Source organism: Lissotriton helveticus, chromosome 1_1 (assembly GCF_964261635.1).
Source record: "Lissotriton helveticus chromosome 1_1, aLisHel1.1, whole genome shotgun sequence".
Taxonomy (NCBI): Eukaryota; Metazoa; Chordata; class Amphibia; order Caudata; family Salamandridae; genus Lissotriton; species Lissotriton helveticus.
In genome coordinates, this window is record NC_136057.1 from 1313962818 (window position 1) to 1313990076 (window position 27259).

Here is a 27259-nt window from a genome sequence, read left to right on the forward strand (position 1 = left end):
CAGAAAACCAAGACATGGCTCGCCGAAAACCATCTGAAACTAAACACTCTCAAAACGGAATTCCTCCTAATCGCTCCCCCCAACCAATCGACCATCATTCATGACTGGCTGAAACACCCAACAGCACTCAATTACCTACCCCTCATCATTGACTCAGCAAAATCGTTGGGAGTTACTCTTGATAAAAACCTAAACATGCAGAAACACACCAGTACCTCAACAAAGGGAGCAAACTTTCAGATGAACATGTTGAGAAGACTCAAACCCTTCCTCCCCGCAAATGATTTCAAACTGGCAGTTCAAGCACTAGTAATTCCAAGAGTGGAATATGGAAGTGCTTTGCTGTCTCCCCAGATCAACAACAACCCCCCTAAGAGCCTCAATCAACACAGCAGCTAGACTCATCCCTGGCTCAAAAAGAAACTGTCACATCTCCCCTGACCTTAGAGCCCTCAACTGGCTACCTTTCGATGCCAGGATTCATCTAAAAATCGCATGTATGACATACAGGCCCATATATCACAACGCCCCAAGTTACCTGGCACAGAAACTGGTACTCTGTTGTGGCAACAGATCCTCCAGGAGTTCCAATACCCTTCTTCTGAAACCACAACGATTTGCCAAGAAGAAAACTTATAACCGGGCCTTCTAGGGTATGGCGCCCAAGATTTGGAATCCACTGCCCACAAAAACCAGACTTAACCCGTCTTATCTCTTTAAAAAAAAGTGAAATCTATTCTCCTATTCAAACTCACTTAACTTTGTAAATAACCAATAATATGATTGTATGCTTTCACTGAATTGTTTGTCTCCTAAATATACATGTAAAGCGCTCTGATACCCGCAAGGGTCTTGTTTGTGCTCTATAAAACCTTCAAAATAAATACATTAAATAAAAATGGATTGCAAAAGCTTTGTTCCAGAGTGTAAAAAAATGGGGTCTGTTAGTATATGATCGACCAAGGGTGAAACAAATTATAGTGCATAGGTAAATAATTTGATCCTCTTGCTTACACACTTGTTCCCTGTTCAAGATTTCATGTGTATGCATTAAAAAATACAATTCCACTTTTTTCCAGATCAGTTTGTGTTTGGGAACACAACAAGAAGTGATAACCGCTCGTTTGCACCATGCTCCCAATGCAAATATGTAGGTCTGGCACCCCAAGTCCATCAATACCTTATGCTAACCACAACTCGATGCTGTTGCATGTGCTAATTCTCGGATGAAATAAGCATCTCTTGAAAATTTAGTTGGGATAGTACTTTGTCACCTACTATATGTTGCATAACACTACTTCTCTAGTGTAGGCAGTCTCACCATAGTCATATGTACCCTGAACATTTTTGTGTTTTCAGAGGTGCTAGTTTGACATAAAAACTAACATTGGATAAGACTGGAGCAGAGATTTCCAGGAGTGCTGTCATTTGAGCTCATACGGATGAATTTGAATAGTACACATGACAGTGAACAACTAATAAAAGCAAATAATCTTTCTAATGTGCAGCAAGTGATGCTACATCTCTTCATCCACAGCAACAATTCTGGCTGACAAAATCACCACGGTGCAGCAACTGAGAGGCAAATGTGTTTTATTTGAAATAAATGTAATTATACGAGTTGGAGTAGTCACACTTATTGAGATAGGTTTGTGCAGCTCCTCACGCTCCCAGTGCTTCAGCTGCCTTATCCTCGAGCTTCTTCTTCCTCATTAAAAGCCTTCGTTCCCGTTCATACTCCTTCATCCGCATGACATAGCTAAAACAATGGACAAGAAGTGAGTAAGCACAGTTTCCATGGGTGAACTACCAACAGGACAAGTAATCCAGCAGTCTCTGTGCGCTCCACTGAATTAATAGTGGGAGAAAGGTTGGATTAAAATAGGGCAGCAAAGATGTACAAATATACCTCAGAAGCAGTACAATTCTGCTATATCATTGGGTACAACATACCCCAACCACACCACTCATTTGGCCATCAGTAAACACCAGAGTGGCCATCCAACCCCCTTCCTCAACAGCTACACCTGATATTTATGGAGACAATCCGAGATCACCAAGAAGCCAAAGATGAAGAGAGAAGAAAGCAGGTCACTTACTCTTGGTGCTCGCAATAATCCCAGGCATGCCGCTCATGTTTGCATGCTAGAAAGTTTGGCCAGGTGTCTCTCTTGCACTTCATTAACTTGATTAGGTGGTGGGCACAGTAATCTCGCTGCTCTAAGGGGAGCTGGGCAGCATCCATCTCTGCTTGGGTAGCTATCATCACTGTTAAAGATAGGAAGAACAAAAGAGCATTGAAGACAGCAATGCACCAACTTCAGCTTAAATGCAGAAAATGAAGCAGTCTTGCTATTTCCAGTTGTTCTCTTAAGTACAGTGAATTTACTGTCCACCAAAATCTAAACATCTACTATTATAGTGGTGACAAGTATAGCTCATCCTAAAGAGAAGACTGGCACAAAGACATGTCTACACAAGCCTAGGGCAACATCATGATACCTTTGACTCTTGAGAGCTGTCATCAGCTACAATGGCTCCTCTACAGATCACATAAACTCATGATTTTCCGCTTGAAATACAGCAGACCGTTGTTCATCTGTAGATGAACCCTGCAACTTTACCAGAACTGATGTGGCCTGTTCTGTGATAAAAGAGCCTACGTTTTTATAATTATTTTCCTTTGTGGTTTTAAACAGGTCCTTCTGTTTTCAAAGGTGCTCTTGACACGTTCTTTTAGTGAGAGAGCTTTCAGACTTAATCACACCTAGGTTTGGTTGCTTTTCTTTCCAAAGAAACAATTGCGTCTGTCAAAGAAATACTATATTTATTCCGTTGGACTGCAAATAAAGAATGACTGAACTGATTGCAACAGTAGAGAATTTGCTACCATTTGGGGCCACGAAGACCCTACAGGGATAGACTGTATTTTTCACGCCCAATAAAATCCGAAACTTCCTGGTCTGAAATGGATTTATTTATTTATTTAACTTGTAACGCGCAACAGCTACCCGCAGTGGGTTTCCCGGCGCTAGGGATAGACTCAAGAAGAAAGAAGTATCAGGTAATATCGAGCAGACCAGGACAACGGGCAGATCACTCAAAAAGCAAGGTCTTAAGTCCCTTCCGGAACCGCAGCAAGTTATTCCCCAATTTTAGAGCAACTGGTAAAGCGTTCCAGAGCTTGGGCCCTAGATGAGCGAAAGACCGCCCGCCCATTCTGGCAAGTTTGAATCTTGGGATAACAAAGTCTCCATTCCCAGAAGATCTAAGGGTTCGATGAGTCCTGTATGGTTGAACTAAGTTCTGTAGGTATTTAGGGGCTGTGCCCTGCCTAATCTTGAACAGATAACATAAGGCTTTAAATTTAATCCGGCTTGAGATTTTAAGCCAGTGTAAGTCACGCAGAGCAGAAGATGCTGAAGTTCTCCTAGGAACCTTCCGAAGCAGGCGGGCAGCCGCATTGTGGACTACCTGAAGAATCTTAATGGTTGCAGCATCTTTGATGTGATTAACCTTACCTATTTCAAGTTTTTTTGTTTTTTCCTGGGGAGTAACATGCTGATTTCTCGTGCTTACCGGATCAAACTCTGCATGCCCGAGTAATTACTGGGTGATTTCCCTACCTCACGACGCATATATTACAGCACTTTTAATGTGCCGAAATTCATCATGGATGCACAATTCCTAAATCCGACCCCTACTGCAAACATTGCTTTGAACAGGGATTGCAATTTAATGGCCCAGTCACAACTAGATCCCTACTAGTGTTTCTTGCCAGCAACAGGTTCAATAAATGCAGGTAGCAGTAGTTTTCCATATTCACTTGTTCAGGAAGGCAATATAATCATATTAGCCACAGGGAATGCTGTGTAGTGTTTTGCGGACTGCAATGATACTGGTGGCTCGTCTCTGGATGTGAGATACTGGCACCATACCTTTTCAGACAGGCATACGGCTGGCAGATCACCTCTGAGGACTTTTTTGTGTTTCTAACAGGGTTAGTAAGAACATAAGACAGACAGAGAGAGAGAGAGAGAGAGAGAGATAGAGATGTAGATGTAGATAGTGTCACTTTCTGAAGCAAGTAATAACTCCTAGGCAATTAAATTGAAGCAACCAGAATATAAGGGAGGAACAAAAAGAGGAAAAATGTATACAAACTATTCACTTTTTAATAATTTGTTAAAAATTCATTTATACAAAATGGTGTATATTACACAATCCATAATACATTCAAAATTCATAATCACAACATATACATAAACAAAAATTGAAAAAGTTAAAAAGTGGCAATATCTTAGAATTTTTCAACGCCTGTTTCAGCGTATTCAACGGCTTCTACAGGAGTAGCCACACAATTATTTAAACATTCTACATTATTACATAAAAACTGCACATGTATTCCTTAATCCACATCAGATTTTATGTAATATCGTTGGTCCTGGCTTCGTAAATCAGATCCATTAACACATTTAACCATTGACTGTGTACAAACCCTCATTCAATTTGGAGAATTATCGGCTCTACAGACATTGAGAAAACGCTTTAGAAACCGTATTGATAAGAACTTAGGTTCAGTGCTTCATCCTTCAGCATTGTCCCTTCTACAAAATGTTTAAATAATTGTGTGGCTACTCCTAAAGAAGGCGTCGATTAAGCTGAAACACACGTCGAAAAATTCAAAGATATTGCCACTTTTAAAATTTTTGTTTGTGTATATGTTGTCATTATGAATTTTGAATGTATAATGGATTATGTAATATACACATTTATTTATGAATTTTTACCAAATTATTAAAAAGTGAATATTTTGTATACATGTTTCCTCTCTTTTTGTTTCTCCCTTATATTCTGGTTGCTTGAATCAATTGAATTGCCTAGGAGTTATTACTTACTTCATACAGCTTTATCCTGTCCTAGGAATTGAACTATTTACTGTTCAGGGGTCCTTGTTTTCCTCACGTGAAAGTGTCACTTTCTACATTCTGAGGACCGGACCGAATTACATTTTTGGGGAAAATAAATCACCACCTTAAGGATTCAATACCTGGCCAGGTTTGTGTTCAATCTTCACTGGTAACTCGGGTAGAGTAATAACGTAGGATCAAATCCATTGCTCAATTCAAATTAATATGTGGGCTCTATATTATATCTGCTGTGGCCGGTCATATCTCCATGCATATTTGTACTACCCCTTCACCTGTGGACTGCCCCATATACATGAAATTACTCGCATGCAATTGGTTAAAACCCTAGGATCTACCGTATTTCCATGCAGTTAATGCCTTAAGACCAGTTATTTCAGGAGCGGTAGGTCCTGGTCCATGACAGATTTTCAGGATAATCACTCCATACATAAGTTCTATTTAGATTCACTGTAAGTGAGTTAATCTTATATGGATATCCTGAACAATCTGGCATGGATTCAGCAGTTCTGTGTCAGTGTTGGACATGAATGCATTAAACCCCCCCCCCGTCTTGATTTGTTCCAAATAGAACCTTTTACATCTTCTATGATTTGCTATACAGTAACTTACATGCATTTGTTGATTGCCACACCTCCTTGCAGGTACCCCTTAACATCCACTATAATCTACAACACATTTATGCAGTTTCTCGCCTGGTCTAAAAAAAAAAAAAGAAATCTTATAATATTTACTAGACCCACAGGTCAAGTGACCGGCAAATATTTTATTTCACTGAGTCACCTTTTCCTTCACTATCACATGCAAGAATGCCTTTAATTGTGTGAGTTCAGTATCTCTGTTGTACAAACACTCATTTGATTTCATACACTAAAGCGGTCCTCTATGTACAATAAAAATCTAGCCCACATTTAGGGCACAGAGGACCCCTAAATTCACTAATAGCATTGTCATCAGGGCAGGGGCAGCAATGTTTCCACGTTCATATTTAAAAGCTCTCACTTTTAATAGGTATTTTATTGAAGCATGATGTGGTAGTGCACGGTCATTTACAGACAGACATTTTTCATTGAAATGGCCATAAACGTTCCCACTGACATGAACATTTTGTGATAAAAGTATAGCGTACACACAATAATGCGTGGAAGTCGGCTTTCAGCAAATATATATCATGCCATCACCTAGTAAAGTATTTGTGTTTTTTTATCCGATTAACACCATTGCTTCAATCTCACTTCGGAATCACAAAAAAATTGTTTTCTAACTGCTGGAATATATTTTAAAATATTTGTACAGTTCAGTGTGCCCATAAGAATTGTTGGACAGTTCACTTTACAAAATCCTCTAACTTTACAGTAGGAGAAAGGAAAGTAAACACTAATCTCCAGGATAAAATAAGCAACAATTTGTAAGACGATAAGTTGACATTTGACCTGTCTTTGAACACATAGAAAATGTGACAAGATAAATACAAGATTTAAAGGCATCCTTTTTGCTCATTCATTTTGTGAATTAACAGAACACCTGTTTTTTGCCAACTTGAACTCTCTGTAGCCCATATATCTGTCCTCTTGCCATAGCGAGCGAGTAGATTTCTCAAGGCCAGTTCCCCCAATATCCGTTACCTGCCACACTCCAGTCGAGCCACTCCATTACCTGTTATATCGTAACTTGTCATGCAGTAACCTACCTATGTGGTTACATTTCCATTTAATCAATAACTGGGGTAGCAGTGATTTTGATCGCAAGTCCAAGAGACTGCCAATCTCGGGGAAATAGCACTGTATTGTGAACCCCTACTCAGCTTTACAATACAGCATTTATTTTTTGCATATTTGTGCAGTGGTAAAGTACACATTAGATGTCAAGTATTCTAATTCCATGGCCAAAACATACCTACCAGACTAGGTTCTGTGGCAATAACTGGTTATTTGGCAGTATGCCGGATGGATACCGATATTTATCAATTGAGTTTCAAAGGCTTAAGTTAGCCTCTTATTCTCCCAGCAAATGCAATGCATTTTATATAAAAAGTTGCCTGTAAATAAAATACTGGCCGAAAAAGATGCCAACTTCCACGACTAAATACGAAGGCGGCTGAGTAAGTGGCAAATTTCAGCTTCATATTTCAAAGGTTAAGACTTTTTCATTCCGTTTGGATACCATAACTGAGAGGGGATTTATAATGAAGCACCAAAAATCCCCTATGAGACTCCCCCAGTACAGCCACTCCCCAAAAGTCTTCTCAAGTCTCTGCGCAGGGAAAGTGTTTCCAAAAGTATAAAGTGTCCTGCAAAGTGGTAATGGAAAGTTTGCTGCACTAGCAGTAAATGTACCAGTATATGTGAGCTGCCAGACCAACATGCAGTTCCTGCCACAGTATCTGCAGCCGTGCCAAGGGCTACGCAATAGGCGTTAGACTGACACATTTTAGTTTGGTGGTCTGCATTGCAGCACTAAAATGCATACGTCATGCATTTATAGTGCCTCATACCACTACTAGTGCTGCATGGCCCAAGCCGAGTCAGTAGTAGAAGCTGCATTGCATTAGTAGGTAAAGCAGCATGAGCGGCGAGCCTGATGTGCTGCCGGCAGAGGGCACTGCACACACTGTGCTGTCTGACTACAGCCTGTTGCATACATACTGGCAAGCAACTAACAGCTGTCAACTTAGAGTTAGCACCTGGGGGCAGGCTGCATTTAATCAGCCAAGACTTACTCTCGGCCTGGGCCGTGGTGTGGCCTCGCATGACGTGGCTGTCACAGTGGACAACACTAGTTGCAACATCCTATATCTGGAGTGATAGGATCATCTGGCAGTGCAGATCTGGAAGGGGTGCCTTGCCTTATTCGTTTTCTGGCAACTTGCACCACCGTCAGTCTGTGCTGGATTATTGGCCAATCAATGAAGACCTTAATTCTGGCGGGCAAATTAACCTTTTTGTTTTTCTTGTTGCAGCGCCCACCACAAGCAGGGAGACAGTGGGTCTGGCATCCTCTGGTCCACGTGCTGCCTCAGCAGTACCAGTGTTCTCTGAGTGCTAGCCAACCTTGGCAGTGTCTTCGGTGCATGGTTTTTAATTTTGCGAAATCCTGCCGGAAACCAACATGCATAGGGCCCTGTAACCATTGAAACTGCCACCAACCAGAGTGAGACGCTCCTTAGTAGAGGATAGATGCCTGTGGTTCTCCATTTACTCTCAATCAGCTTTAAACTGCACCCTCCACGTGCCTGAATGCCTAAGACACGTCGCAGCTCAAGACTGTGTAAAAAAAGCTGGCCAGCAAAGCACTCAGCTTTGAGATACCCCAAGCACTGGTGAAATGGCAGCAGTCCGGTTAGTCACGCACCCTACCCGTGTTCATTTGATGTCAGCAGCACCTGCTTAACTGTATCATGTTAACAGAAGTGCAATGGCATAGGGGTGTAAGACATGTTCTATGAAGATTTCTTTGCCTTTATTTTTCTGGGCACATTTTAAAACTACCTCCATGGCAAATTGGATTTTTTCAAAACCAACTTGAAAGGGAATGCCTGCTTGTACTGAATGTCCTTCTGCAACTACGGTTCAATTTCAGACATTTCATTTGGTCTTTGATTTGGAGCACAGAAAACATTTGATTTTAACCCACCTAAAGGTGAATAAATGTTTGATTCCGTGCTTTAATAAAGATGGTCTCACCATACCACCATAGTTCTCATATCTGGATAGAGACCAATCTTTTCCAGATAATTTGTGAAAACCTGTACGTGCAGTCATGTATGATTCCTGGCTGTGTTTTGTGTTGGAGGGATTCTTGTAAGAGGCGTACCACACAATGTTCCACACTTTCTGGGATGCAATAGAACATCTCATACATGGATGTTATATCTTCATGAGCAATTTAATGCTTCTTTTTTGGGTTACACATTTTGCTGTTGTTAATATAGGAGTTGTAACCGATAGTAGGGCACTGCATATTCACTGGCTGAAACACTTGTTTGTTGTCCATGGGTGAGACGTGTGCTCATTTTTTTTCTCCTAGCTATGCTCTTGTAGGTTATAAGTAGATGCTCGCTTAGTGAGGTATCGGCTGATCTTGGCCTCCTTTTCCACGAGTGGCAGCGCCCATATGCAGATAACGAACCTCCTATTCTGTCATCGCGCTTCAGTGCAGTGCTTAATTTGTGCCAGTGATTTCTGGTGCTCAGCACCAGGACTTATTTTATACGGCCGGATCTATAAATGTATTCTCCCCGACGAGTGGTTGTTCTGATAATTTATCAAAATAAATATACAATTTGGATGGCTTTACATGTTCATGTCATCAATTACTGTCTGAACAACTCTACCTATTAGTACCTGCACTCTGCCTGAGTGCCCCATTGGAAAATAATAACTAGGGGCTGGGTCATGGCTCAGCTAGGGCGAGGCAGGCCTGGAAAGCACAGGACAAACTTGGGCGTAAGAGCATGTGAGGAGGAAATGTTCTACTTTGTGCTTTCCTCTCTGCTTGACCCTAGCCTATTGCCCATATAACTTCAATTGGCAAGCTCACGGCCTAAGGTGTGCTCCTTAAACTGGGAGTCCAGCTAAAATCAAAACCTGCAGCCTGGTCCCAAATAGTTAAGTATTCGGGAAGGGAATGAAGGGGGTCGAGTCTGCAAACCATGTGTACCTTCACCAGTATACTGGTCTTCACTAATAAAAGTTTTGTTGGACTTCCTCACTATTGTTGTCACTGTGAACGCCAGTGGCGAGCGAGGGCACTGATGTGCGCATTTTCCATAATGAAGAATACACAATAGATTAGCTGGGGAACTACTAAATCCCGTGCACATCTAAACACTTGTGCTTTTCACTATTACTCAACTTCTGTCTTTTAGGGACAGCCACTTTGCGGTCTTTTGCTGGGTGCTGCTGCTGGACGGGTTCATCGGGAATGGACAGACTTAATTATAGACTGGTTGCCCTTGAGAGTCAGGGCCTCCCCCTGCACTGGGGCTCATTCAACACGCTCAGCTTGGCAGCTGCAGGAAGAGACCAGAGAAAGAGGCCCTGCCGGCAGACAGGGTGAAGTTTCACTTGCCTGGCAATCGGGCATGGTTAGGTACAGCATGTGCTCCCCCCTAGTCCACGATGCCCTGCATGCTCCTCTCAATGCAACTGAAATGTGTCCCATTAAAAAGAAATACAATATTTTTGACTCTTGAAGAGTCTTTAATATATATAATGTGGCCTATGATGCTGGCTTTGCTCGTCCTCAGGTTCTTAGTGTGATGCCAGTCTCATAGGTTTTGCATTTCCCGCCCCTCAATTCACTCAACATGATGACGTATAAGTTAGCATAGTGTGTCTAACCGAATGATGTGTTGCATATGTATTTAGGACTAATTGGTTATTTTCGTGTTCCAGTTAGCAATATCTTAGCTTAGCTCCTGTGCCGCCATCTTCGGAACATGTCTCCACAACCAGACTCCAATGCCCCCTCCCTTATGAGCAGAAAATCCCTGGTCTCAGCGTTTCTCGCCTTGAGTTAGTATTTGCAGAAAACTAACAACGAAATGTGTTTCTTTGCTATCAGTAATGTTCCCATGCCCGGGAGGAGCGGAGTCTCGGCTCCGTGGCCTTGGGGGTGATAACAGAGCCATCCTCCCACACGTGCAGCGGCTTCATGTGTGCGCTCATTGTTCACCATTTCTCCAGTCCTGTACTTTTCCATTAGGGGCATGACTAATGTTGCTGTAACGTGTTATAATGTATTGTCATTTTGAGAACCGGCAGTCCTCTCAACGCACTCCTTGGAGTGAAGTCCTGACGGGGCCTCTCTATAGAGAAACTAATGGCCTAATACATGTTTTCTAATTCTTCTCCACTGTCTGGCTGGCTTATTTTATGGGAATGATATCTGAGTGGGGTAAGTTTGCTCAGGTGGTTTTGAGCCACGCTCATCAGATGGCGCCCGAACAGGAACCCCGCGATAAGGATCTTTCTTCCCCGTAGGTGGGTTGTAGAAGGCCGGGGACCGTCTGGTCGGCACGGTGGGCCTGGGTACCCATTTGATGCCGGGCTTGGTTCTCGCGGCGCTGCCCCACCCTGCTGATCGGGAGAGGTTCCGGCTTATGTTCCTGCGCCGGGGTACAGAAGGCGGACCTTTGGGAGCTGACCGTGTTGGTCTAAGGAGCAGGCGGTGGAGAACAGTGGATGTCGGGTTCCACGAACAGGAAGTGAGTGGTCCGACTGATGATTGAAGGAGCTAGGGTGCTCCGAGGGGCTAGTGTGTCCCTAGGCATGCTTTTGGTGATTGGAAGAGGGGCTAGGGTGCCCCGGGAACTCAGAGTGCATGAGACGCTCTGACAGACTGTTTGTGGTTTGGTGGAGGTTCGGGGGGACGCCTGATGTTCCTATGTTGTGGAGCATCTGGCCAGACGGTACTCTGACGGAGTCGCGGTTGATCTTGGTGAAACACTGGGAAAGGACCCAAGCCTAACCCGGAAGGGGGGGTTTACTGGAAGGGTCCCAGGTCTCCTGGGGTGAATCCGTGCAGTGGTCCGTAGTACCGCCCGTGTGGCTGACCTGTCCTCCGGCCTCCGGAACAGTTTCTGCACTGTTCAGTGTTTATTAAGTCTGCGGTAGGGTCTGGTTCCCCAGGACTTGGTCGACGGGCCTTGTCCCATTGTGGTAACACGTGTTTGGCATGGTGACTCGACGTATGCCCATAGGAAATATGTGTGTGTAAGGACATGAGTAGTTGTTTGTGGGGATAGCTATTTTGTCCTTTTTGTGTCTAGGTGCATGTAAGTTCTTTGGCGGTGTCTGATTGTGTGAGCAAGATGCTGCTTTTCAGTAAGTTGCGATGTTTTGGGTGTTGTTGTCGTTCAACTGATGCCAGATTGGCCGAGAGTCAGCCTGCTCCTTTAGAAGGCTCTCCCAACTTTGACATGTATGTGAAATATGGACTTACCCCGATTTTGTTTAATACTTTGTGGCATCGGTACACCAAGAGTAATGTGGATTTGCAATGGCCGTTGACCGGTTCATTCGATGCAGCTAAGATAGATTACTTGCAGGAGAGATTGTTTGCTAGGCGCAGTCGCCAGAGCATGTTCAATTCCCTAAGGATGTGGCAAAAAGAGGTTCGGCAAAGACAGATGAGAGATGAGAAGATGGCCCAGAAGAAAGCTAGCCAATCGATGGTACAGAAAGTGAGAGCCTATAATAAAGCGAAGACAGAAGCAGGGATTGAGCACGCAGATAGGCTTCATAGGTTGCAAACAGATAAGAGTTATGTGGTAAGAGCAGGGAGAAGGATGAGAGAGGACCTTTTGGATGCCCGCCCCCCGCCCCATTATGCACCGCAATCGATATATCCAGCGCTATCTACTTCTCTGACTGTTCTGTCTGCTTCTGACTCTTCACAGGCACCCTCTTCCTCTGACCCTTCCGCTATACTAGCCTCTACTTCCAGTGTTTTGAAAGGTGTTGAAGCTGCATTGACTTCTGTAACCTCGCCCCTCGTTTCTCTATTGCCGGCGGGAACTTCAGTCCCGTATGCCCCCCTTGTGGCTACACCGCTATCTGCATTACCTACGACTTCAGCGAGTGTTACCCCTCAGACTATACCGAAGACTCCGACTCGGGGTCGAGGGGGGTTGGATGTGCGTATGATATTTGACCATGTACGTAAATTACTTACGCGTTCTAATGTGGGTATGGAAGAGAAACAGGTTGTGGCCAATCAAGCATGTCAATGGGCTCGGAATGCCATTTATACAATGGAGGATATTTGGTCTACGATGAAAGAGTATGGACCTTTGATGCAGCAGCATGCTTTGTGGCATATGTCAGCGACGTTGATAGGGTTGTGGGAGCAGTGCCACGGAGACCTGGCGCCCCAGATTATCTATGATATTAGAGACAGAGCTTACAGGGCCAATACTAGTTTGGGAGAGGTTTATGGAAATATGCGTACATTGGTTGGCTACAGAAATGAATTACAGTCTACGGGTCCCTCTACGTTTGGGGCACACCCCATGCGTGAGGTCCACCCCGTCTTTCACCCTGAAATACCTGAATTGGGGGATACATGTGACAAACGCAGTGACAAGGGCGCAGGTAGAGGCTCGCTTTCAAGAGCAATGGGTTTATGTCCCCTGGAAGAGGAGTGAGGTGTTGGCACTGAAGGGACAGTTACCTGACTCTAGAAAGCATCCGACTGCCTATTATAAGGAATGGACTGAGGCGGCTACTTCAACGGTCATGACATTTGCATACAGAGTTATTCTTTGTATTATTGGTTTCAGTGGATGTATGGAGACAAGTGAGTGGTACTGATCATACAGACGAGCTGGGGGGCACATGGCAGGAGTTTAAGGATTGGGATAAAGAAAGGAAACCGGGGGATAAACCGAGACAGGAGATTTTAGCCCTGCCTGGACGTATCATTAAGTACATGCATTCCCTTCTCCCACCGAAGAAAGTGGATTGGGATAAGTTGACTGCATGTCGTCAGAAGAAAGAGGAGGGTGTGTCTGACTTCTTTACTCGCTTTGAGGAGGCATTCCTGGATTTCAGTGGTCAGGATTTGTCGCAGGATGGCGGGGTGCGGCTTTTTGTGAACAGATTTGTGCATAATTTGTTACCGGAAATATCGGCCTGGTTGCAGGCTTCTGAGAGTACATGGACGACGTCCACCCCTTCTGGCATTTTGAGTATGGCTCAGTACTATGAGCATAGGGAGAATGAGAGTAAAGATAAAGCAGAGAAGAAAGCAAAGGACCAGAAAACGAGAGTGTTGTTGCAGCAAGTAGCCAGAGGACGGGGATGGGGACGTGGGGCCCTGCCCACTGCGGCCGGGCAAGGTGGAGTTCGATATGGACGTGGAGGAAGGCAGTTTGGCATTAGGGGAAAATCAGTGTGCTAATTGTAAGAAGGAGGGTCACTGGTGGCGGGAGTGTCCGGAGCCGCGGGATGTATACAGAGGACGGGGCAGAGGTAGAGTCGCGGGGAAGAACGTAGGGATGACTGGCAACATAGTGAGGGTGGCGGACAGGTGGGAACTACTTCGATGGTGACAGGGACAGACAGCATTACTGATGAGATTGTGACGGGGAGCAGGACACACAGTATTATCAAGATGACTATGATGTAGACGAAGAGTTCCGTGGCACGTTCCCTCTGTCTGGCCAGAATAACATCTCCGTTGGGTTTTCAGGTACACCTGTGATTAGCCCCATTTCTAAACCACTCACTCTTACGATTGGTCCTTTTACTGTTGATTCTCTGTTCCTTCTCACGTCCCATTGTGGTGAAAATCTTTTAGGTCTAGATTTGTTGAAGAGATTGCATGCTATGATTTACTGTTCGCCGGATGGTGTTTATGTTACCTTGGGCCCCTCTGTTGCACGGGCTCAGCAATGCTTTTCTAAGGACGAACCTCTCCCACTGGAGCTTAAGGAGGTCCCAGAAGCTTTGTGGGCAAGTAGTGACACCTATGTGGGTAAATTGAATATTGCACCCGTCTCCATTAAGGTCAAGCAGGGAGCTTGTTTACGACGTATTCCCCAGTATAAGATTTCACAGGAGGTTGAAAAGGCTCTCTTACAGATCATTCACGATTTGATACAATCTGGAGTGGCGGAGGAGACGGCTTCCAATGTGTGCAATAGTCCTATTCTTCCGATTCTTAAGAAGCCTTCTGTTGATGCTAGTTGTGATCAACAAGATGTTTATCGATTTGTAATTGATTTGCGGCAGATTAATAAAGTAGTTGAGCCCCAATACCCGGTAGTTTCTGATATAACTACAATTTTAACAATGATTCCTCCCACGGCCAAGTATTTTTCCGTTTTGGACCCCAAGAATGCATTTTTCAGTATCCCTTTTCATCCCGATAGCCGCCATCTTTTTGGATTCTCGTTATCTGGCCGTAGTTTCAGATTTTTTAGAATTCCCCAGGGCTATACTGAGAGCCCTAGTATTTACAGTCAAGCATTGAAAACGCAATTGGATGATTTGGAACTCCCTGCGGGTAATGTGTTGTTGCAATATGTAGATGACTTGTTGATTGCGTCTGACACGGCGGAAGGTTGTAAGGAGGCCACTGTCCGACTTTTGCATCATTTGGCACGTAATGGGCATAAGGTGTCACTCTCCAAATTTCAGTATTGTCGACAGGAGGTTACCTACCTAGGTCATCTCCTATCGAAGGAGGGGAGGAGGTTGACGCCGGAGCGTGTTATGGCGATAACTAATATGTCTGTTCCCAAGACCCAACGAGAGGTGCGGGTGTTCTTGGGCATAACATCGTATTGTTGCCATTGGATACATAACTATGCTTTACTAACCAAGCCCCTTCTTCATTTGACTACCAAGGAGGTGCATGAGCCCTTGCCTTGGACCCCCGCATGCCAGGAAGCTTTTGAGTTGTTGAAAACTGCTCTGTGTTCTGTACCTGTACTTGGCACCCTGATTACCAGAAGCCTTTTGTACTCTATGTGAATGAGGCCGACGGTTGCGCGCTCTTGGTGGTAACCCAGTGTTTTGGGGGGGAAGCAGAGACCCTGTGCGTATTTTTCCGCTACACTTGACAATGTGGCAAGAGCGTTGCCGAGCTGTCTTAGAGCCACAGCGGCTGCTGCGGTGTCGATTAGACAATCGGCAGGGCTCGTCCTTGGCACTGATCTCACAGTGATGGTACCGCACGCTGTGGTCACCCTATTGAATAAGACACAGACACAGCATTTAACTAGTGCTCGTCTCACAGGCTAGGAGTTGACGTTGTTTGCCCCTCATATTACAATTAAAAGATGTGCCACTCTGAATCCAGCCACGTTACTACCCCTCCCTTCAGACGAAAAGGACAATGACGTCCATGATTGTTTGTTTCAGACTGAGGAAGAAACGAAGGGACGAATAGATTTTAAAGACACTCCCCTAATTGAACCCCAAGGGGAATTTTTCGTCGATGGCTCGTGTTTTAAACTTCCAGATGGCACTACTACTGCAGCCTATGCCATAACAACAAAGCAGAAGGTTGTGGAGACATCTAGGGTCCCTTATCAGTCAGCACAAGCTGCGGAGTTGGTAGCCTTGTTACGAGCGTGTAAATTGAGTGAGGGACTGGATGTGAATATTTATACTGACAGCCAATACGCCTTCGGCGTGGCTCATAGTTATGGGCGAATGTGGGCAGAAAGGGGTTTTCGGACATCGCATGGACAGAAGATACAGCATGGCCCATTGATACTACGATTGTTAACAGCTTTAACACTTCCGAAAAGACTGGCTGTAATCAAATGTAGTGCACACAAAGCAGTGGTGGACGATGTGGGCCGGGGTAATGCATTTGCAGATCAGACAGCTAAGGAAACTGCTAAGACAAAACTCCCACGTATGTTTGTGGCAGGACCGGCTAGGTGGGTACCAGACAATGACATGTTTATGAGTACTGTGGAGAGTGTACGGGATATTCAGACGGGGGCAACAGAGGACGAGTTGAAGATATGGAGGGAGAGAGTGGGGCGACTGGACTCGGATGATTGTTGGACAGACTTATCAGACAAACGAAGGTGGTTGCTCCCTGACGCATATGTTCTTCCTGTGGTCACAATGGCTCATGGACCGGCACATGTTAGTGCAAAGGGGATTTGTAAATTACTGGACCCAGTATGGCGTAATGACAATATCTCTAGAGTGGCGACACATTTAGTACAACGTTGCATGGTCTGTTTGCGATACAATCCTGGGAGGGGGACACCTGTTCTCCCCGGTAATTTTGCACCCCCTTCTTTCCCTTTTGAGGTGATCCAGATGGATTATATGGAGATGGAGAGGGTCAATAATCTCAAGTATGTCTTGGTGGTGGTGTGTTCTTTTAGTAGATGGGTGGAGGCTTTCCCAACGAAAGAATACACAGCTATGGCAACAGCAAAGGTGTTGATTAAGGAATATTTTTCTAGATATGGATTGCCTCGGGTGATCTGGAGGGACAACGGGACACACTTTAATGCCAGATTGATGAAACTGATATGTATGGGACTGCAAATTCAGCAGAAATTTCATGCAGCATGACACCCCCAATCTGCAGGCTTGGTAGAGAGATATAATGGGACTTTGAAGTTAAAGTTGGCTAAGATCCAAGAGAGTAGATGGCTGCGATGGCCAGGCGCACTCCCTTTAGCTCTGCTTTCTACTCGGGTGACAATGAACTCCACGACAGGTATCTCTCCGTATGAGGTGGTCTTTGGTCGCCCAGCTAATGTTTGGGGTGTCCCGAGGCCTAAATGTTTTGCTGATATTGAATATCCTGTTGACAGACTACTTGTATGCTTTGACTAAAGATCTACGTTCCCTTCACCAGCAGGTAGCAGACACGCTGAAGCCGCAACCGGAGGGGCCTGGACATTCCATCCAACCCGGTGACTGGGTATTGGTTCGTCGATATCAACGGAAATTCTGCTTGGAGCCGAGGTGGAGCGAGCCTCGTTTAGTGTTATTGGCAACGCGTAACGCACTCAGGATCCAGGGCCACAAGTCGTGGACGCATGTCAGTCACGTGAAGAAGGTTCCACTTCCATTGCCCTATGATGCGTGGGTGAGGGAGGGCGTCGCTGATCAGGAAAGTGAAACAGTTCCTCGGTATGTGCCCTTCTCTGATGCTCAGTTGAGGGGAGAGGAGCTAGCTGAGAACGAAGAGAGGCTAACCTCAGTTGAGAGAGACGAAGCCTCTCGAGATCAAATTGATTCGACATCAGTGGATAAGTCCCTTGCTGTTGACCCCCCACATTTTGTGCACAGATCCAGAGGTGCGAGGGAGCACTCGCTATAATCTGCGGCCCAGAAAAGGAGAACAGTGCACTGGAAGAGGGGCTGAGCGAGGGAAATAGGGAAGGACTAAAGTGAGAGAAGTAGGGAAGGACTACAGATTGAGCCCTGGTGTACTAGCCGAGACATTGTTACGAGAACATTAGGTAGTGTCCGGGCCCAGATTAAGTGCTCTTCTGAGTTGTGAAGCTGTGCAACTCAGACGTGGGAGTTAGGGCATGAACAATAGGAGCCTGCCTGTGAGGCTCTAACGGACACAGGGAGAAGATCCCCTCTGGTTGGCCTCAGTGTGAACTGATCCTCTCTTTTAGTTTATTATTGGACTTATAGCTAGGTGAATATGAACCCTTTTGGCAGTCCCATTCCTGAGGAGGAGCAGCCCAATGCGGCACCTCGCAGAGCTGAACCCGATTCACCCTGGTCATCATTATCCAGGAACGCAAAAATTGTAGTTATAGTGGTGATCATCATTGTATTCATAATAGTTCTTGGGATTCTATTTTTCCTTGATGAAAAGTACCCGGTTCACCAATTCATGTCTACCACTACCCCGACACCTGAACATAATGTGGTTACTTTAGACTATCGAGAAGAATCATTGCGTAAGGGCTACCAGGATAAGGTTTTCATTAAGACATTACATCATGCTACTGTTGGGTTTGTGGGTTGTTGCCTTCAGCGGTACACAAAAAGGATAGGTTGCTGGCACTTCCATTATCTTATGTGAATAGTTGTGTGGGATGGTACATCCTGATCAGTTTGGTGAAATTCTCCCAGCAACCTGATTTCTTGCAGCCCCGACTCACCAATAGTGGATCCACCCTGACAATGCGAGTACGCCCTATGCACCAATCCCCTTTTGGACCGTTTCTTAATGTCGGACGTTTTGACCAGACTTTTGTAGATACATGTTACAGAAAGGTGGGACGTATACTGCACCGAATGACACAGATCTCGTTAGAGGGAGTTTTTGGCAATTGAACTCTTCTTTGATTTTCCGACGTCCTCCCCCGGGGAATAGCAGCAGACATCCCTTAGTCCCTATTGCTGTGGTGGGTCCTCAGTCTCCATTCTGCATTCTAGGAAGGGGACCTATAAAGGTTGGTAACAGTTCCTGTAATGTGACCTCTTCAATCCGATTGTCCATCAGCCCTTCTTTAGTCCCTCCACCGAATATCTATTTTGTCTGCGGTGAGAATGGATACCTCTGGTTACCTGAGGGGTGGGGGGTGTCTGCCATTTAGCGTATCTTCTACCCCCAGTTTATTTGGCTCCTTCTAATTACCATAAGACCCATCGTTGGTCCCCAGTGGTTCCCGGACAGAGGAGAAGGAGGGAACTTCAAGGAGATGACGTTGACCAGACTGATACTTCTTTACAACAATGGACGGACATTACCCGGGGGCTGTTACCATTTTGGGGTCCCATGTTCAATAGTAGGGCTATTAGGAGGTTATCTAGGGTTATGGAGAAGGTGGTAAATACAGAAGCTGACATTGTGACCAACATGACCGTTGAGATGCAGGCTATGAGACTTTTCACTTTACAAAATCGGATGATTCTTGACGTCATCCTGGCTGATAGGGGTGAAGCCTGCCGCGTCATTGGGACCTCCTGTTGTGTTTATATACCGGATTCCGCTCCCACTGTTAATTTGGCTGTATTAAAACTTCATTGATTGGCTGCTGAGTTACATCAGGACACTGGCACCTGGTCATTGAGTGGGTGGCTCTGGGGTGCTTTCACTTCCTGGGGTTGGAAGATCTTGATGGGGTAGTGGGAGTTTTGGGGATTATCTTGATTTGCTGTTTTTGTGTTTATTGCCTTCCTCCTTGTTGCTCGCTTTGCGCCAGTACTATGACCTCCTCAAAATATCAATCTCGACAATATCCAGTTTTGAATAATATGATACACAAAGAGATTCAATCACTTATGGCTATTGATGAGAGCATCTTTGAGGATATTATTAGCCAGTTGCTTTTCCCATAGTTATTGTAAAGGCACTCCTTTGGACAGTAAAGGCTGCGCTCATGTTAGCCACTCAATGCTAAAAGGAGGGTGTGATAGGTTTTGCATTTCCCGCCCCTCAATTCACTCAACATGATGACGTATACGTTAGCATAGTGTGTCTAACCAAATGATGTGTTACAAATGTATTTAGGACTAATTGGTTATTTTCGTGTTCCAGATAGCAATTTCTTAGCTTAGCTCCTGTGCCGCCATCTTGGGAACATGTCTCCGCGACCAGACTGCAATGCCCCCTCCCTTATGAGCAGAAAATCCGTGGTCTCAGCGTTACTCGCCTTGAGTTAGTATTTGCAGAAAACTAACAACGAAATGTGTTTCTTTGCTATCAATAATGTTCCCATGCCCGGGAGGAGCTGAGTCTCGGCTCCGTGGCCTTGGGGGTATTAACAGAGCCATCCTCCCGCAGGTGCAGCGGCTTCATGTGTGCGCTCACTGTTCACTATTTCTCCAGTCCTGTACTTTTCCATTAGGGGCGTGACTAACCGGCAGTCCTCTCGGCGCACTCCTTGGAGTGAAGTCCTGACGGGGCCCCTCTATAGAAAAACTAATAGCCTATTAATGTTTTCTAATTCTTCTCCACTGTCTGGCTGGCTTATGTTATGGGAATGATATCTGAGTGAGGTAAGTTTGCTCAGGTGGTTTTGAGCCACGCTTATCAAGACTCTTCGCTCAGCGCTCTCTATTAATTTACTGGCTCGCCCACCTCTAAAAAGGCGGAATGACCAGGAAAGGGAAGCACATATTGACACTCGATAAAAAAAAATTGATTGGGATACACAGAAAAGGGCTGTGCAACAGAAATCGAATCATATATGAAAAAGGCTTCAAAATTTCAACCTGGGAATTTGACTTATTTCTTTTCATGTTTTCGAAATAATAGTCTAAACTTTAATTTAGTGTACACTTTTTTAATTACTGTTATTACTAGCCTCCCCTAATTTTGCATAAAACGATTTTAATAGAGGCCCGACACCTGGGTGAAGGCAATTACACTTATTAGAAGAACAAAAGGTCTTAGGCATGCAAAGGAGTTGCACATCTTTACAACAACTCAAGTTTAGTGCAGGGCTTACCTGCAGTCAGACTCACAGGGAGTTATATCAAGCAGAGTGTCGGGGAGAGGGGTACGGGGGGGGGGGGGAGTAGAGATAGGGCGGAAAGATTCCAGACCCCCCCCATAGTGCAGTGAAAGTGCTTATAGGTAAGAATCAGCCGATTTCACAGTAAACTCGAAACATAATTTGCAAAAAGCATGCTTTCACAGTACTACACTGGTCTTAAATATCTCTCGAATCTGTAAAACTCTTACAAAACAATGCAAGGCAGGACGTCAGCTGCAGTGGAAAATGAGGCTTCATTAAGGCTCGGCTCGTTTTGAGTTTCAGGGTTTAAGTGGACCTCAAGCTAAGTCAGAGCCAGGCATTTACCTTGATTCTTCCGTAGCTTACACCCACCTCTATTCTTCACCATGCCTTCTCTGTTTTTTATCCTTTGCCAAATTTTTGCACTACCAATGTCCAATGTGTGACTGAAGCCATTCATTCATTCTCAATTATTTTCCCAGCTGCATTGATCTACTACCAAAGCCTAACTAGATATCAATGGATAGAGAGGTAACACTGAGCAAACTATGGGCGGTTCACATTTACAATGCAGTTTTAAAGTATATTTTTCATCAGCCTTAGAAATTTCAGTATTTGTAATTGAGCATTCATTTTGACAGCGGTCTATTGGATCTTGTGGCATTTAGGGGAGATGGTGCGAAAAAGGGGCACCTCAAAACCCTCCTTAAGGAAGGTTCATGTAGGTATTACACTTGGTGCCAATTGGGGTAGTGGACTGTGTCAGTGGATTGGGTGTTGAGCCAGTGGAGGAAACCACTGGCGGAAGTGGCCAGTCAGTCGCAGAGGTGGGTGACCACATCCTAAGAAACAATTTGGGCACTTGTACTTATTTTTTTTCTTACTAATTAAGCACTGGACCCTACCTGCAGCTTGGAGTGTCTAGCTAGACACGTTCTAGTGTTCCTCCTGTGATGTAATACACACTTTACAACCACCCACCACAGGCGTCAGTCAGGTGACCCTGACAATAAAAGAGGGCTGGGCGCACGTGCCCTAGGCAGTTGTTACACCACGCTGAAGAGTGTCTGTGTCCATCCTTCATCACTAGGTGGGCCTGAGGCCCAACATCACATTGGCGACGAGCGGGCTAATCCTGCGTGTGCAGCCGCCTTGTTGAAGGTGGTGGAAGGGGGAGAGTGTTGCTTGTGGTGAGGGCATCCCCTGGAACAGGCGAGGGAAGCGCCCGATTGCCTGGGGGCATGTGAAAAGCCCCAGGCGTGAAGAAGGAGGTCGGAGCCCACCCCGCACCTGGTGTGCCTACGCCCCCACCCACGGAGGTGCCCGATAGCTCACGGGTCCTGAGAAGAGCCCCGGGGGTGTAAGAAGCTGAGCGGGAGCCCAACCCGCATCGGAAGAGCCTGCTACCTGTGAAGCTGGCGATGTAAAGCCCAGGTAGAGGAGAAGACAAGGCGGGCAGGCCGGACTGCTGAGATGCCAGCCGCCGCCACAGATGGCCGCGAGGCCAAGTGACGCCCGAGGAGCAGGCCAAAGGTGAGCAACTGCAGGTGACTGCGCAGTGAAAAGGGAAGCGACCCCGGACGAGACGAAAACAGCGGTAGCCCACCCCGCCTCTGCGGCCAAAGATAAACTGTAATAAGACTACGCAGTGCCCAAGCAGCAGCTGCAACCCCCACCCCGCGATGCGTATGAACTGAATGAGGCTGTTGCAGGTGGGAGGGGAGCAGTGAGAGAAGATGGCGTGCTGCCCGCAGCCGAGCGGCCCCTATCGGAGTGAGCTAAAATGGTAAAAGAGGCTGTTGCGGACATTTTGCAGGTGACAGGTCCGTCACAGGCATGCAGACGTTGATGAGTAGGCAGGGTACGGGAGTATCCGCCTTTACTGCCTTGACACCCGCGCACCCCAGGAGGTGAAAGGCGCAGAGGCATTGAGGGGTGCAGCCGCAAAAGAACTGTTGTTCCCCCCCCATCTAAGCGAGAGTGGTGAACGGGGGGTAAAAATGTAGCGCGACGACCGTGGGAGGCCTGGAGCCGTTCAGAGTGGCCCGCAAGAACTGAAGCCAAATCCCACGCAGCGTGTGAGCAGAGAGGTTACGGCGGTGGGGCGGAAGAGAGCTGAGAGAGCCTCTGGCTGCATGTGTGAAGAAGAGCAGCCGGAGGTGTTAGTGCCCAGCCTGCGAGAAGAATGAGAGCGTGGCCGGCAGGCGCAGGAGCGTAAGATGCGCCAGCCTGCTGTGTGATCCCGGCGTTAAAGTGAGGACTGCGCATGAGTGAAGCTGCAGGGATTGATCGCAGCGTGGCCGGGTGCATCCATGATTGCAGCAAAGAGGTGCCCCGGTTGTGTGAGGGTACCAGCAAGGGTTTACGGCAGTCTATCAAGGAGGACAGAAAGAAAAATAAATTTCGAAAAATGCGCCCACCTGGTTGCAAATGTTGATGCTGTGAGGGAACAGTGATGTGGAATTCCTATAGCCCGACGCCCAGGACATATTGTTTGGGGTCAAGGGCAACAAGTTTTTATGTGTATTTTGTCCTTGGGACAAGTAGGCCCACCCCCCTGCAGCAGAAACCCTTTGGCTGCCAGTTTGCAGTACCACATTATGGATCAGGGAAGGGCACTGTCTGCAGTTTAGGTAATATTGTTGTCCATATGCTAATGCTGTTCAAACTTGTATTTATGGTTCATTATTTGAACACCTTTATTATTAGGGTGAGGGCTCTAATTAATGTTTTAAGCTCTGACTGCATTACTGACAGTGGTTCCAGTATTAAAATGTGTACACACGTTTTCAAAGTTTAGCAATATGAGGCTATTATAATGCTCCCAGAATGCTCTCTGATTTGATGCAAATATTTGCAGAAGCTTAAAAGCAAGATTGATGATTCTTTGCTTTCAAAATAAAATGTTCCTAAAACATTAAAGCACAAAAAAAAACATCTCTAAACCACTGTAAAATTTTAGGTACATTTTCTTTGCAGCATAATTTAGTAACATGTTGATGCATGCTAGTATTTCCCAAAAATATTCATAATGGAAAATCAGTGTAACCAGTTTCAATAGGATTATGGGAAACAAAACAAAAACAAGCATTGGCAAAGCCAGTAAGTCTGAAATTGGTGGTCAGCTTTTTAGTTTTGACAATGTGTGACTTGTTTTGGGATGGTTTTTGTAAAACCTCACTGGTGTGGGAGCTGTCCAGCCCTCACCGTTATAACAAGCATTGGCAAAAGTTGTTTTTGGTCTCAAAAAGAACACAGCCATAGTAGTTACTGGCACTGAACAAAACTACTTTGTGTGCCTATATGCTCCTTGTGAAAGAGCAGAATGCAGTCACTCACAGTGAAGCCAGACGATACAGTGAGAGAGACAGTATTTTAATAAACTCAAAAAGTCACGGTCAACGGCAAACAAAATTAGGGGCCCAATTATGGAAGAAAGTCTCCAAAGTGCACCCCTGATATATGTCCTTGAATTAAGTGCAGCTGTACGGCTTTCGTGAATTCCCAAGAATTTACAGAAGTAGGACAAGAAATAGTACTCCTAGAAAATATTTATGAACTGCATTTTAGCAAGAGCAAAAGTTGCATATGTAGATTTTCTCATACGAAAATTAGAGTGTTTGCATGTTCACTTTCCCTCCAACCACTTTTTTCCCCAACTCTGGAAGAAGGTCTGCCATTGTCAAGAGTAAACTGCCAACATTTCTCAGGATGAGAATAGGTTAGAAAAGAGTTGTTGAAAACCATTAAAACATCTAATTTAGTAGGTTTGGACAGACTCAAAAGGGCATTCTAACCCTGGAACTATTGCTTACCACTTCATTTCAGCCCTAGTATGTAGATCTGTGGAAAGGTGGCAACATAAGGGGATTGCAAGTATTCAAACACTACTATGGTATGAGCCCTGGCATAATGAGAGAGGCTATAATCAGAGTTCCTATATAATGAGATTACTGCCATAATTTATCGCCACAGTACATGGCACCAAAGGGACAAGTGGATTTTGTTACAGGACAAGTAGATTTATGAAGTAATCTGCCCCATGGACAAGTAGATGTTTTATTAAATTCCGCACCCGAGGGAAGTGACCATGAACTGCACAGGTCACAAGAAAAGGCACTCCAATAGAAGCGAGCGTGAGGCATTAGCTGCTGGAAAACAGCCTGGGCCCACGTTTCAAATGAGTCAATACTGCCACCTAATGGCCGTCTAGCGATAACGCACCCACTGCCCAAATAATGTGCAACAGAACCGGGACAGAGTGACTGGTGAGCACTGAGGTTGCTCAGAGAGACAGTTCCTGGCTGCTGAGAACCACACAGAGGAGTTGGGGGGGGGGGGGGGGGGGGGGGGGGAATAGAGTCGAAGAAGACCCCGGAAGAGGGCAGAGTCAAAAAATACCCCGGAAGAGGGCAGAGTCGAAGAAGACCCCGGAAGAGGGCAGAGTCGAAGAAGACCCCGGAAGAGGGCAGAGTCGAAGAAGACCCCGGAAGAGGGCAGAGTCGAAGAAGACCCCAGAAGAGGGCAGAGTCGAAGAAGACCCCAGAAGAGGGCAGAGTCGAAGAAGACCCCAGAAGAGGGCAGAATCGAAGAAGACCCCAGAAGAGGGCAGAATCGAAGAAGACCCCAGAAGAGGGCAGAGTCGAAGAAGACCCCCTAAGAGGGCAGAGTCGAAGAAGACCCCAGAAGAGGGCAGAGTCGAAGAAGAGGAGAAAAGGACGAGACCGACAGGGCAGAGGGCTCGTATCACCACAGTATGAGCCCACCCCGAGACACCAGACAGCCACCCGCTGGACCGACGTCCCTGGAGACAGCCAACGGAGAAGTACCAAACATAAGCCGCAACCAGTGTGAAGCGAGCATCTCTCCAACGCTTCCTCACGCTACTGGTCAATCCCTAGCATCGGCAGTCCAAGTCAGATGACATCCCTGCATCTCACCGCAGATGCCTTGGGTGTCGGACAACCTCAGGAAGCTAAAGGTAAACTGCAAAGCCACTCCAGAACTCGCTCCACAAGATCAGACTGCCACTTCCTGCCCAACTGAAGAACAATCACCGGAGTTCCACTAGGCGAGCCACCCAGCACCTATCTGTGTGCAACTGTTAACCTGCAGCATACAGAAGTAGAACACACCCACGGTTCCATGGCAGCCCACCGGGAAGATTCTCCAGGAGGCTCCAATGGGAGAAGAGTCTGAGTGAGAGAGGCAAATTGGAAATAGCTCGGTAGTCAGAAGCATGGAAGACCATCATCCACGCCGCCTCCAGGAAAATACTTCACATACAGAGATGCTCCAGAGTGGACCTCACCGCAGCTCTCAATGCCCTGATGCTGGACCTTCATACATGGACTTCGACACTGCGAGACCAGGCCGGCCTAAAGCACTTTGTCAAGGCCAACAAAAACATCACTACCATGCAGTCCAAGGCTCCAGCGCTGCCGGGCTGCCGGCCTGAAGAAACTGATTTAGTACTATCCATTGTTTTTTTTTTCTTCCAGGTTTTTATTTTATTCATTTTCATTAAAGGTGTGTGGGGGGGGGGTGTAGTGTCTAGCTAGACACATTCTAGTGGTCCGCCTGTGATGTAATACACACTTTATAACCACCCACCACAGGCGTCACCAGTCAGGTGACCCTGCCAATAAAAGAGAGCCGGGCGCACATGCCCTAGGCAGTTATTACACCACCCTGCAGAGTGTCTGTGTCCCTCCTTCATCACTATGTGGGCCTGAGGCCCAACATCACACAGCTGTCCACAATTTTATCCCACAGACAAGTTTCCCCTTGCAAGCTTTAAGCACTATTCCTATTACATTTCTGACTCCTAAAACGAGATGTTGGTGCCCTGAACGGATCTTTTATTGGTATCAGTATATTACCCTTACATTTCAGGCGACCTGTTCCTAAATATTTAATAGTTTCTCACTGCGCAAAGGGGTGTCAGATCTAATCTGTAGGTCTTTCCATGCATTTTCATTGCTCGGTTTTACTCGAAAGTGCCACACACTTGACAGCTGAGTGTCACTCCTAAGTGCCATCGTAAAAACTTGCAGCTATGTATCCGCTAGCTACCAATATTCCAGGCAATTACTCTCCAATATCCGGTGTCTTTAAAACCCGAATACGGGTCCCAAATGCTCACAGCCTAACCTTTTAGCCGCCTCCGCCCCCATCTCCCCGTGCGTTCAACATGTTCCCAACTTTCGACCCTGCCCGCTGACCTCGCTCCTTGCGCTCCTCCGGGAAGCCCAACTCGGGACTGAAAGTCGGTATGTTCTCAGGATCGGGCTCCGGGTACCCTAGGTACCGACGGGCAAGATGCGCCCCCATGGCTGCGAATAACAGAATAGCCTCTGCCTCCCCTGACAGGAGGTCACCTACAGCCGTGACCTGGAAGCACTGCGAAACCGGC

General features: G+C 46.0%; 1 protein-coding gene across 1 annotated transcript; it reads right to left on the reverse strand.

Moving 5' to 3' along the window:
• Positions 1-1576: 1576 nt before the first annotated feature.
• On the reverse strand, positions 1577-27259 carry NDUFB7 (NADH:ubiquinone oxidoreductase subunit B7). The gene is made up of 3 exons (XM_078657306.1): positions 27069-27259; positions 2100-2268; positions 1577-1759 (listed from the first exon to the last, which is right to left on the reverse strand). Exons 1-3 carry the CDS (start codon positions 27175-27177, stop codon positions 1663-1665), a joined length of 375 nt encoding a protein of 124 aa, XP_078513432.1. The 5' UTR covers positions 27178-27259; the 3' UTR covers positions 1577-1662.